At 39.2% G+C, this 13,379-nt stretch overlaps 1 protein-coding gene across 1 annotated transcript; it reads right to left on the bottom strand.

Moving 5' to 3' along the window:
• Positions 1-2,753: 2,753 nt before the first annotated feature.
• On the bottom strand, positions 2,754-5,713 carry si:dkey-8e10.3 (serine/threonine-protein kinase SBK1). Its single transcript, XM_053424693.1, has 3 exons — positions 5,551-5,713; positions 4,869-5,071; positions 2,754-3,428 (listed from the first exon to the last, which is right to left on the bottom strand). The coding sequence occupies exons 1-3, from the start codon at positions 5,711-5,713 to the stop codon at positions 2,754-2,756; spliced, it is 1,041 nt and encodes a 346-aa protein (XP_053280668.1).
• Positions 5,714-13,379: the final 7,666 nt, after the last annotated feature.

Here is a 13,379-nt window from a genome sequence, read left to right as displayed (position 1 = left end):
CTACAAATGTTAACATGAGTAAGAGCATCCATAAGGTACTGACAGACAAGCTAGTGCTGCTTTCAAGAGACTGACATAGCTGCTAGAGCCACACATGTTTAGACAGGAGTTAACCAAGGGCCGCTGAGATCCCAGAGCCAGCGATACACCCGAAGGGACTAATTTGTGAGCAGCAGCTCTCGTATGTTATGAAAACATTACACTCAGCCTCGCTGTCAGAAAGCCTCGCTGATGGTTCATGATGTAGAATTAAGTCTGCTGCTCTGTGGCTGGAGCTAAAATAGACACAATGGAGACATGGTGATCTATTTGTGAACGGAGAAAGGTATTCATCCTGTCTCTTCTCTTAACATTATATTTTTGTGAATATGAAACTTTTTCCTATAATATTATGACGTTATCGTAAATACTCAGTAATAGTCAGTCGTAGTGTATTCTTGTTATTGGGGACCGAAATGTCTAATGTGAAATGAAATCTAACATCCATTTTCCTCTGGTGTAATATGGTTCTAATCTGTGGAAACCAAGATTTAATGTGGAGAGCAGTTTCCTCAGCTGCCTGTTGATGCGTTTCTATGGAGGTTGGAGACAGACGAGTCATCAGCTGGGAGAAAGGCCCCAGTTGTGGTGATTTTCCATAACAGAGAGTATGGGGAGTAATATTAATAGTGCCCCCGGGTGTATGGTGCCATGCAAAAAGCCTGGAAATCTTGACCATGAATGTGTGTGTGTGTGTGTGTGTGTGTGTGTGTGTGTGTGTGTGCGAATGGCTGAATTGTAAACAAGAACTTTCAGAGTTGTCCCATATCCTCCAATGTGATGATGGAAAAGCATGTTCTAACAATAAAGCACTAAAGCTGCATAAATAGTGGATTAATTTAGATAACACCAGTACCTCAATCACTACATGACAGAGTGGGAGGTTGTGCAGTTAAACCTGGATCAGGTTAAATCATATGAGCAGTTCTCCTTAAACCTGGGGCCAGCTTCATGGGGTGGAAGTCTGGAGATTGTGCTGCTCTTCATCATGTGACGCTTCTGTATAGTTCTTCACTTATAATGTTGTGAGTCATTATCTTGCTATAGGAGTAAGCCCTGAGCAAAGTATCTGCCTCCCTGTAATACTTGTCTTTTTTAGAGCTGTACTAATAAACTACTACTAAGCATACTACTTCCAGCACCTATGTCTTTTATGCATTTTACCTTTTTTAAACATTCTATTTAATATGCAATTTAATTAATAAATTACTAAGCAAAGTTTACTTGCATATAAAATATAAATGTACATATAGTCTATAAGAATTCACTAATATGGAGTGTTGGTCCTCTAGCATCAAATATGTCTGAGTCAAAAGACAAAGGGAAATGATGCAGGAAAGCTTGTGAAGATTAAACATCTGATTATCATGTACAGACATTTTCTTAGATATGATACGGTAGCTCTTTACTAAGTTCTTTAGCTTGTACTTGTACAGGAAAGCATGATCTCTCACTTCTGTGCAATGAAAAACCTGAAAAGTGAAATTTGTCTATAAGTTATTTTTAAAGGCAAGACTTCAGACAAAGAAATACATATTTATATATCTCCTATAATTACACAACATAGTTATTCAAAGCATTCTTTTAATCTTTTAAAACAATGTTATGTGTGTGAACACCAGCACATATAGTTAGTGAGTCATATTCTGTCGCAGGCTTTGCGGTAGGATTTGCCTTGGCTGTATTAGCGTATGATGTGAAGTCAGGACCAGAAGTCAATGGAAAGATGACCCTGGTATAGTGTAATGCCCTAAATATGCTGTAAAGCATGATGGGGGCATGCAGGGCTAGAGCTCGGGCCAAGTTGAGGTCGGCCGTCCTCAGATGCTGACATGCTGAGTACTGAGAGCACCTGTGGTGTCCCATGCACCCCAACAAATCAAAGACATCCATCATTGATAGCCAGCTGCAGCAGATTGTCCAGAGGAAGAAGGCTGAATAAGGTCAGTGAAGTGAGGCAGAGATAGAGATCTATGGGCAACGGATCTAACTCCAAAGAATATAGTATAATATATCAACTCAGGAAAGTGGCTGAAAATAGCATTTTATTGATGATGACTCATTTGAATTGCGTTGTATATACATTTCTACATATATAAAATCTTCTGAACAATAATAAAACAATCATGTGAAGTGTGTTATTGACACAGTAAGAAAAGCAATGAGTGGCACTGTGCAACATAGTTTTTTACTAAACTTTATATACATTTCGTAATTGAATAATATTCTTTTAAAATCAAACAGTTGGGTATGCTCTCAAAGATAATGGAAGAAAAACATGATTGTTTGTATTTTATTACCATGTAATAATATTTAGTCTTTAAAAGTTAGTTATTATGCATCCTGCACAAGTTATCAGTGCAGATGTAATTTATGAGAAGTTTTCAAGTTGAGAAAATTCTAATTGACACAGAGGATAATTAAATCCTATATCAACATTAAAGCTGTTCAGCTTTTCTCTACCTGGCTTTAAAGGGAATGGGAGATGGCCCAGAACATAGCCATGATGAAATAGAAAGTACAACCCTTTTGAACCATGTACCTGGCTCAGCCATCTCTTTTCTAACTGCAGTGGAACAAGCATGAGAGGTTTTAGACATGCCCCAAACGAAGTTGAACCATGTGCTTTATATCATGAGCTACAATCAAAAGATAGAGCCCATAGTATAGTATAATTACAAAATAAAAGAGGATTCAACGATACAGTTTGCAAGTCACATAGCATTAGGAGGTTCATCCACCTTGTTATGCACAGATGTAATTCTAGAGATGCTGGCTTTTTCTTTTTCTGTTGTCTCCTGTTGCTCGTTCCCATATGCCTTCTTCAGCCAGTCCTTCTCTCCATATGCTCTCACCTCCCCAACTGTAACCCTCTCTCCTGCATCCAAAGCCAGGAGCTTACCAAACATCTCCATGGCTTCGGGAGTGAACCTTTTCCACAGAGGGGGAATGTCCTCCTCAATGATAGGTCTCTCTTCCATTCTGCACCAGTCAGCAAACTCCAGGTAGAAGTCATCTGAGTCCATGCAGCGTTCCCAGGGGAAGTAGCCCGTAAGAATGCAGAAGATAACCACTCCAAAGGCCCAGGTGTCCAGGCTTGGCTCCACACTCAGAGGAGGAGCAGTCACTTCTTTCTGCCCCTCCAGCATGACCATGGTACAAAGCTCCGGGGCCATGTAGGGAAGGGTGCCTGTGATGAATCGTATCATCGTACCTCTCTTCTGGGCCAGGCCAAAGTCTGCCAGCTTGACCTGGGTACAATGATTGTCCAGCAGAAGAATGTTTTCAGGCTTGACATCTCGGTGGACCAAGCCATGGCTGTGGATGAACTCCAAAGCACTGGCGATCTGGAGGACACAACGTTTGACTGAAGATTCTGGAATACCCACCTGAGATAAAAGCATAATACAATATATATACATAAAATAATAGAGGATAGAGCACTTTTTATCATTTTGCAAATGTGCCAGAATGAAAATTACCACATTAAGAGCATTAGTGTGCTGACGTTACCACTCAGCTGTACCTAGCTCCATTGATCAGCTTAGCACTCTATACTGTTCCGTCACACAGGCTTCTGAGCACAGAATGATGAGCACATGGATCTTTACTTCCATCTTTTCGGGGATCAAAACAAGCATCTTCAAAAAAGAAAAAGAACTACAAACATGGCTCCACTGTTCCCTGACAGTAAATCCACTCTCCAAGCTTATTACCATTGCCATTGTCACTCGCTAGGTGCAGAAAATATATTATATTGACATGATCTAGATCGTAGGCTAAATCGATCCCTAACCCTTTGGGAGTCACTGACAGAGTGCTGATGGGACATATGGGGCTAATGGTGAGGTCACACCTAACGCAGCGCAAATTTTCCATGTGTCAAGATTACATACAAGGTCAATGCAAAGTCGTGTCTAGACACCACTTTTCTTTTCATAAATGTGTATATAATTTGTATGTTTTGCTTTTGTTTGTTTAAATCTGGATGGTTAATTAGATGGACAAAAACATAGGACTTTACTGTATAAGCATCTTACGCCTGCCTGTGCCTTTTCAGTCACCTTGTACAGAGACTGTTGACTATATGTATAATATTAATAATGTTTTCATGACTGAATAAAAAGATTCTACTACTTGTTCTTTAAATTAGTTGTGATCATGTGCCTTTCTTAAATCGATTGGACAATTGTTTTAATGAGGTTTAAAGGTGCATTATCAAGATATTAGTAGGCCCGTACAGATATGGGCACTCAAAACGCATACACTCTGCTCGTTTTACACAAATGGTCTATGGATTTATTTCTAACTACTTAGCAAATAGGCTATTTTATTAGATAAAGAGGGGGGCCCTGCAAACAGCTGATCCACAGCAACAGCAATTTTTTGAGACCCCCCTTTAATTCTATGATAGCATATGCATATGTGACATCAAAGTAAAGGTCAAAAGCCCCTTAATGAGCAGCTTCCTTCCAAAAGCAAAATTACTTTAGAGGTTTATTTTTTGGGGGGGCGGGGCCGGAGATTAATTAACATCCTTCACTGTTCCCTTTCTGTTTGAGCCCCCAAAGTCTCTTGACACGCTCCTGAACAAGATCCAAGTGTATCCTGGCTTTTGAAGGGAATGACAGACTCTTGTTACCCACTGTTACACACCTAGGATTAACCAAAAGACCAAGTGCAACTTTGTTTCCGTATTAAGCAGAAGAAGTTGATTTGAACACACCTTTCATGCACTTGCCTCATGTGTTTTAGACTGTGATCAGATTAAACAGAGAGTTTGTGTTAAAATAGAACCATTAGTCCTGTTAGGCCAATGTTTGGCTCACCTTTGGTTGGATGACAGCAAATAGGTCCCTGCCAATGACAAGCTCCTGGGCGAAGCAGTAGTGCTCATTAGACTGGAAGGCGATGCCAAAGAGGCCCACGATGCAGGGGTGGCAGGACAGGTGTAAGGAGATGCAGTACTCTCGCAGAAAGCCCTGCAGCTTAGTCGAGGCTTTGGGCATCACTTTCAAGGCCATGGGAGTCCCTGCAGACCATCCATACTTTACTGGGGTTATTATTAGCACTGCTCATTCACACCTCCTTTGTCTAAAGTCTTATTACACCATTAAAACTATCTATGATCCCTTCTGTGATACTGCACTGATACTCGGCATTTGCTGTTTACAGTTATAATTATCTAATATACAAATACATGGCTTTCCTCTGCTCACTGAGGCTGCTCTGTTAAGGTCCTTCCTTCTCTCTCCATAGCTCTTTATTTATTTCAAGTTGCAACATGGTCAGATATGCATCATCTTCATATACAGCAAAAACATTATGGAATGAATTGTTGGGGTTTACCTGCTCTATGCCAATTGCATCATTACAAAACAACTTTTCTACAGTTGTTAAGTAGAAAACATCATGTTTCGATAATATGACAACCAGGTTTCTGAATATTCAAAAAGATGATCCAAAACTACATCTCTAATATAAGTATTAGATATCAAAGTGCAGTCATACCCCTGAAGCGGTGTGTCACCAGCAGCACTTTGCCGTATTTCCCTCTGCCGATCTCCTTGATGATGTTGAAGTGCTCCTGGATCTCCCGCTGACTGAGGCTCTGAGCTGTCAGCTCCATCAGTTCATCGATCAGGCTCCCGTCAGCGAGGCCCAGCTCAATCATCTCTGCCTACACATGGCCAGAACCAAGAAGGGATTGTGAAGGATTTTCACAAATTATAAAATAATCAAATAATTAAAAACAGGACAAATCAATTTCTTTCAAATGTCAATTAGTTTACATTCATACAAAATGGCTATAGCCAAATATACGTCAAGAAAAACATTAAATTCAAGTTACTTCAAGTGTTGCCATTTGGAACAACTCAACACTTTGTATCGTTTCGTTTGAGTATAATCTGGTCCTGAGAATATGTACTATAGTATCTGATATATAAAAAAAGACAAGAATGCAACATTATCTCAGTATAATGGTATTTAGTTACACATGAAGAGTACAGTATATTAGACCTTTGTCTCTGCTAGGCATATCTATCAGAACTGTTATTAGAAACAAGCATAATAAATGCTTACATTTTGAAAAACATTAAAAAAAAATGTTTAAATGTCACATTATCTTCAGCAAATTACATTATAATTTGCACAAATGCTTCTTTTCAAAAATGACTACTGATTCTCATTTAAAAAAAAAAACATAAAACACTTTTAGACGTGCATTTAATTTTGTAATCATTACATTATGTTGTAAATCTCTGACTTTCCTTTCTCTGTAAAGTGGCCTTGGCCTAAGTTATTTTGTATTATTAAATCACTGATGCATTCAAACTCATTGAACAACTGTGTTAATGGGGAGTCCAGGTGGCCTACTACATTAACACATTGTGTTATACTTTTACTCATTTTATTTCTTCATTAACTGTAGTTAAGTTTATTCAATAATACGTGTAGTGGTTATTTATTTAATTAACCACAATTCATAATAGGTTGCTTATAGGTCTTACCTTTTTGTCTGATCCCAATACAGTCACGTGAGTCTGAAAACAGGTAAACCAAACGCACACAATGAAAGAGACTCACACCACCATGCTCACAGCTGTCAAAAGGCAGCTATATGTTGTGGGAGTGCAGGTGGAAAGTTTGTCCTTACTGTCGTCCACCTTCTCCGCTGCTGCTGCTCCTGCATGTACCAGAGTTCAGAGTGGACCTGAGAGCTTTTCACTGCTCAGCACGAAGGTCTGCTCTCAACTGCTGCAATTCTGACAGAGCCCACTGTGACAGCTGATTACAACCTGTCTCTGCAAAGGGCGCGCACACACACACACACACACACACACACACACACACAAACACACAGTCAGCTACACACATTAACGTGTACCAGATGTATTGCCTATGCACATGTGAAGCATCATCATAAAGTTCCACACATACAGATGTCACTGATTCTCATGTTAAACCTGTTTCGTGCTCGACATGTTCACGGCTCTGTCTCCACCGTTCACACAAACAAGAGTGTGTAAAGCGTCGGTCAACTCAGAAGTGCATCTGAGCCTCACAGCTTCCTCTCACTGAGCTCACTGCTTAATGCAGCTGCACAGTAATGCCTGAAACTTCATATCAGTCACACATAGTGATTTGGGAATTTTAATACAGATACGACACAGGAGTTTTCAATAATGCAGCTGTTTGTTGAGCTTTACACACTGGCTTAAATGATTTAAACACTGCAACACTAAAAGGGAAATACTTGTCACTGTAATTGAATAAATGCATTTTAACACGTTTGGTCAGTACTTTAAACAAGTTTGAGTGTTGTCATTACATGCTGTTTTATACTTTTACTTTACAACAGGTCAGAGGTTAAATTCTGCTTTACCAAATTGACATGCTGCTTTACAAACTTTTTACACATAAAAGATTGGATCGAATAAATTGCTTGAATATTATACATTCGCCCTGGTAAACATCAGTGCAGTAGCATTGTCGTTGTGAGCATGTTAGCATGCACTGAGCTACTAAGCTACAGCTTAGTGACAAAAGAAAAATCTAAAATGTTTAATAACCTTGTTACAGCCTACGATGGAGCAAAGTCACTTAAAGGGGGAAAAACATCTAAAGACATAATTTTACACCAAAAAACATAATGATAATTAATTTGATTATAAAGAAAAATCCTAAGACAAGAGTAAAGTAATAATTCAGGGCGGAAAAAGTCACAATATTATAAGAATAAATTCATAATTTGAAGAGAAAGAGAATACATACAAGAGAATACAATACAAGATACTTTTTCTTGTATCACAAAAGATTTACTTTCATCCATGTCAGTGCATTATTTTCTTTTTTCTTGATACTCATGATAACTTAATAATAGTTATTTGTTGTTGTATTATTTTGACTTTATTTTAGTAAATTAAAGTGCCCTTTAGCCTCCATATGTCATTTCCCAGCCACCATCACCTTTTCAAGACTGTCATTTGCAATGTCCCAAAAAATGCATGAGGCTGCTCTCCATATAAGACTGATTATCCAACCCAAATTGCTTTCACAGTATCTGATAAGTGTGTGTGTGTGTGTGTGTGTTTGTGTTTGTTCCAACCTTCCCTTTCGTAGTGGGAGGCTGAAGCAGTACCAGGAGCAGCCCAGTGAGATTCTTCTTTTCATGGTCCTCGACTATAAGCTATGAATGCACTCAAGCTGTTGCACACATACAAACAAATCCCTGGGGTTTTGCCTACACCTCAGGCAGCACTAATGGAGTGTTGTTGTGTGCACCTGTGTGTGGGTAAAGTATGTCTCTGTGTGTGTGTGTGTGTGTGTGTGTGTGTGTGTGTTGTGTGTGTATTTCTTGGCCAGTGTTTGATTTACAGTGCACTCACTCAACAGTGTGACCCCTGGTAGTTATTCTGGGGGCACCGAGCCTCCAGGCAAGCAGGACCAACGCCACAGAGAAACAGATTCTTGGGAGAGTTGGCCTTTGCAGCGTTGTGGTGGGTTAATGAGGTGTCAGTCACGACAGGTTCAGAGCTGCTCGCTTCCCAAAAGCTACAAATGTCCTTTTGTTGGCGATTACTGGTACAAGGCTTGGATTCTTACAGGTTACCCTTCCAAATCAAGGGGTTGGACATAAGCCGGGAAACATAAATCATCGTAAAATCTCATGACTGTATCTCATTACTTGAGAGCAGGTTAAGCAGTTATATGTAGTTTGATATATCCATTTTTCTACCACATGGATTATAAAAGCATTCCGTTATGCTTTCCTCAGGCTGCCATTAGCGATTAAAGTTATGTTGTGGCTCGTGTTTTGAAGTTTGTGATCATCATGTTACGCTGTCACCAAAGACATGTGCTCATGTTATGTTGGGATCTTTTACATACCAGGATGGTGAGGAATAGTGTTGGAGGCGCCAGACGGCGTCCGTAACACAACTTCCCATCCCATTACGAAACCACTGCTGTCCTCATGGTCTCACAGGAGTAGAATTACAGAACTGCTGGGACTGAAAAACCAGCTCCGTGCTCTCACTGCTCCTTCGGTTAACATTTTGAGATCAATTTGACTAACATGCACCGTGCAGTGTAGCTCCAGCTGTCGGTTCGGGGGTATCAGTGAAAAGATTAGTATTATTTTCCATGATTAATACTAGAGAGGCATTCAAAATGTTCCTCCGTTTGACCTGCAGTGGAAATTAAACCAAGACTCTCTTGTCCAAAATAAACAGGAGGGAATACTTACTACTAACACACAGCGTGGAAAGGTAACCAGAGGCCAAAACATGATCTGTTTTCGAATGATGTAGATGTTATATTTAATCAATTATCGTGTAATGATGTCTTCAAGGATTAATGGGAAATCCGTTAATATCTCACAAATATGTATTTACTCCTCGGATAAACTACAGCAGCGATTTAGCCACTGGATTAAAATCACCACCCCATCATTTTGATCATTTGATTATTTTTACTTCGCTGTATTGGACTGAGACAACTACACACAACAAAAGTGCTGATCTCTGTCTGAAATAAATAGGAGTAACTCCTCTGAAATAGTCAACATGTTAAGTTAAAAACAAATAACACCAGTTTAGACAATCAAACACACATGAACAATAATAAAGTAACATTTTGTAATATGAAAATCTTAACAGCAGATAAACCTGGCAGGATGAACACAAAGTTTTCTAACTTTACTCTGCACCATGTTTAGAAACATCTCTCCACACAACATCCAGCACAAACAATAAAAGTGACCGCCTATTGTAGAACTGTTTGAGGAGGACTCACTAATGACAAGGAATAATTCTGGCTCTGCACTAGAATTATGGAATTTGAGAAGAATTGCACTAAAAGAAGAAATGAAAATCATATTTATTTGTTCCTTTAAATAAGGTTTATATAACCATATATAAAGAGAACATTAATTCAAGTTCATGTTATGTATGCATGGTTGTGTTTTTCTCAGGTTATAGCAACAGATCTTCAAAATGTCTGTGCTCATCCCTGGTGGATAGTTGTCTTTTAAGATACATCCATCAAAATTTATAAAATATTTTCCTCGAGTAACCTATGACACTCAGATAGAGGTCTGCTCACTAAATCTGAAGCCTTTTTTTAATTGCATGGCTTTATATTGAATGAAAATATTCTTATTTAAACTATTGTATTTTTGTTTTTTTACTGTCTTGGTATTATAATTATTATTATTATGGAAATCATCTAGTGTTTTCCTCTTTGTTACTTGAGACCCCATGATCCTTAATTTGGGAATCTTAACAAAACTCTTAGAAACCTCCTTAAACGCTCCTATTTTGGCCACTTGTGTCATTACCCCAGATAAAATGGATAATATTATTTATTTTTCTCGGTTATTTATCTTATAAATCAAAGTTATTATTATTATTAACTTGAGGTAAAACTTTACAGACAGCATGTGTTCTGAATTGTGAAGTCCTAACAAACTGCACGGCCCACACAGCTGCTGTGAACAATAGGACAGACAGGAGGCCGGATGACATGTGACATTTAGTTTAACGCTTGAACCTTGAAATTTAGCCCTGTGTGAAGCCACATCAATATGTCATCATTTCCAAAAGTGTCTTATCAAAGAATATATCGGACAGCTGGTCTGAACACTGGCCAGGCCATTAATGAAAGGTTGTGACTTCATGCTGCGTGCACGAATCGCCTGTATATGACGTGTCGTCATTCAGCTCGTTTACAGACACTTTTTATATGGCTTAGAATGTGTGTTTAGGCACGATGTGCCCCCCCCCCCCCCCGCCACATACTGAAATATAGAGATGTTCACACACACAGTGTGAGCAACTGCTATGGAAGAACCGATTGTACAGTAATGATTCTGGGTAAAGACGACTTAAGCGTGATAAACTGTATCTTTACAATCCAACACACACACACATACATACACACACACACACACATACACACAAACACATACACACACTTACACACGCACACACACAGGGAGAGAGACGTGTTGCTTTAACATTCCCATTGGCATTCTTCAGCTGCCGCTTTAAACTTCTGAGGGTTTAAGATTACAACACCCTTCAGAATGATAATTCACATAACTCTTGTTTAATTACTGTCATGATGGTGGTAATCTCTGATTGTAGGTTTAATATCACTAATTACAAATTATCAGCATTTACACTGCAGTGACATGCTGGACCTTCTGCAATTCCACAGGGTCGGGCCAACTTCCTTAACATGTGGCCAAAAGAGGAGCGTTTAAGGAGGTTTCTAAGAGTTTTGTTAAGATTTTCCAAATTAGGGGTCAGGGGGTCTCCAGTAGTCACTAGAGGATTTCCATAATAATAATAACAATAATAATAATACCAATATAGTAACATTTATTAATATAATTCGTAATGCATTGTTGCTCACTTTTGTTGTAATGGTATTTCAGTTTTGTGGCTTTTATAGTTGTGTTGTGGGTTTTGCAATCATGTTTTCCGTTAAAGCGCCCGTGTGAAACATCTCAGCTACTGTAAATATCCCATCAATTAGCAATATAACATTTAGTAGATTAAACATTGATGCCTTGAATATTGTAGAGAGAAACCACACAACAGCAATGAACGAACACTTGAGGACAGTGGAGAGAGAATAAATCTCCCTTTATAAACAGGTTGAAACCTCAGACAGAAACAGAAGCAGACTGATGGTCGGCCACCAGCTGCCTCAACTGGTTAGGTAATATCTGTAATTGTATTTTAACATATATGATTACACACAAAAACAAATCTGCATTGCATTTTATTTTATTAATAGCACATGTTGAGCTTCACAGTTCATTACAAATGTTTTACTCGAGGTTCACTTACCAGATTTCTCCTGGAGATTTACCAGCCTCAACAGATTGGTTGGCATGGTTTTCACTGTGTGTGTGTGTGTGTGTGTGTGTGTGTGTGTGTGTGTGTGTGTGTGTCTGTGTGTGTCTGTGTGATCCAGGTATTACTCATGTTGTGGAAACCATCCATCTGTTTACACTATCACATTTTGGGGACTTGTCTTCCTTTTGGGGACTTGTCTTCCTTTTGGAGACAAAAAGCAAATCCTCAAACCATAAATCATTCAGTTTCAAGGTGTAGACATGTTTTAAAGTTAGATTAAGATTATTTTCAGTTTCAGATTAGGTTAAATTTGAGGTTAGAGTGAGCGTTAGGAAAATAGTAACTATGGTTCAGGTTAGAGTCAGTCTACAGGAAAACAATGTAAAACAAAGAAATGTCCTTGCGTGTGTGTGTGTGTGTGTGTGTGTGTGTGTGTGCGTGTGTGTGTGTCCTGGAGACACAGGAACCACCCCAGAGCAGGTTTTGAGAACATTAGCAGGTGTTAATAGTAAAGGTCTTCAACTGTGTATGTGACCTGATTGGAGATGGACACACCCTCACTGAACACATTCGGATGCTGTGAACATTTATAGCACATGACTGTTTCCATTTCTAAAGAAATGTACACACACATCCTATAGCCCTCTCTTTAATTCATCTCTTCACCGGTAAAGTTTCTTCTTTGTCTTCTTGAAGATATTTTTTTAATTCAGGGTCTTTCTTCTTCTCTGTTGAAAAAGCTAGTGAGTGCTACAATCAGTGGTGAGTTTATTGGGAAGTGAGAGGCCTATAGTGAAGGCAGTCGAGAGTTATTGTCTAACTGTTGTAGAGAGGTGTTCCTAATAAACAGACAGCTGACTGTATATAAAGCTTTGTAAATGTGGACCAGACTCATGCTGAAGTTGAACCCTCTACATCTGTCTTGTGATGGCTCACAGTATTTTCCTGCTGTCAGCAGGGAGAATAAAACCAACCCGTGAAAATCTCTTTAATACCAAATATAATGAAACGCAAACAGACTGGGTGGCTGTAGTTTTATTGTATGCACATAAAAATTGATGTCACAATAAACAGTAACTGTAGATCACTGGGCAGTGTAGGTGCCATGTACTACAGAATACCTCCGGTCAAGTGTGTATGTATAGCACTGCAGTGGTCGGACGAGGGGAGGGGGGTCAGCGGGGCTTAATATAGAAAGGTTAGTAAGTGGATGGAGTGGAGGAATGGGGTTTACAGCAGTGCAAGTGTTGACAGAGTGGGTGAAGACAGGCTGCAGAGATATGGTTTCAGACTGACATGCCACCTCCTGGCAGGAGCGCACCTTCTAACAGTGTTGTACCTCTGACCTCAAAACTACAAGTCCCTTTTTTCCACATCATCAGCTAATTTAGAAATCGAACGAAGTGGCAAATGTTTTTAATGATCACATGGGTCATTTAATAAATAGCAGTTATTAGCAAATGTGACAAC

This window comes from Pleuronectes platessa, chromosome 6 (assembly GCF_947347685.1).
Source record: "Pleuronectes platessa chromosome 6, fPlePla1.1, whole genome shotgun sequence".
NCBI classification, from domain to species: domain Eukaryota; kingdom Metazoa; phylum Chordata; class Actinopteri; order Pleuronectiformes; family Pleuronectidae; genus Pleuronectes; species Pleuronectes platessa.
This window is presented reverse-complemented; position numbering and strand designations above follow the sequence as displayed.

What these genes read in the sequence shown, in the direction of transcription:
- si:dkey-8e10.3 (XM_053424693.1), bottom strand. Translation starts at nt 5,713, where the DNA reads ATGATTGAGCTGGGCCTCGCTGACGGGAGCCTGATCGATGAACTGATG. An exon ending in GGTGACACACCGCTTCAGGG is followed by an intron (nt 5,072 to 5,550) that starts GTATGACTGCAC and finishes GATGGTCTGCAG; the next exon opens with GGACTCCCATGGCCTTGAAA. An exon ending in TTGCTGTCATCCAACCAAAG is followed by an intron (nt 3,429 to 4,868) that starts GTGAGCCAAACA and finishes CTTTTATCTCAG; the next exon opens with GTGGGTATTCCAGAATCTTC.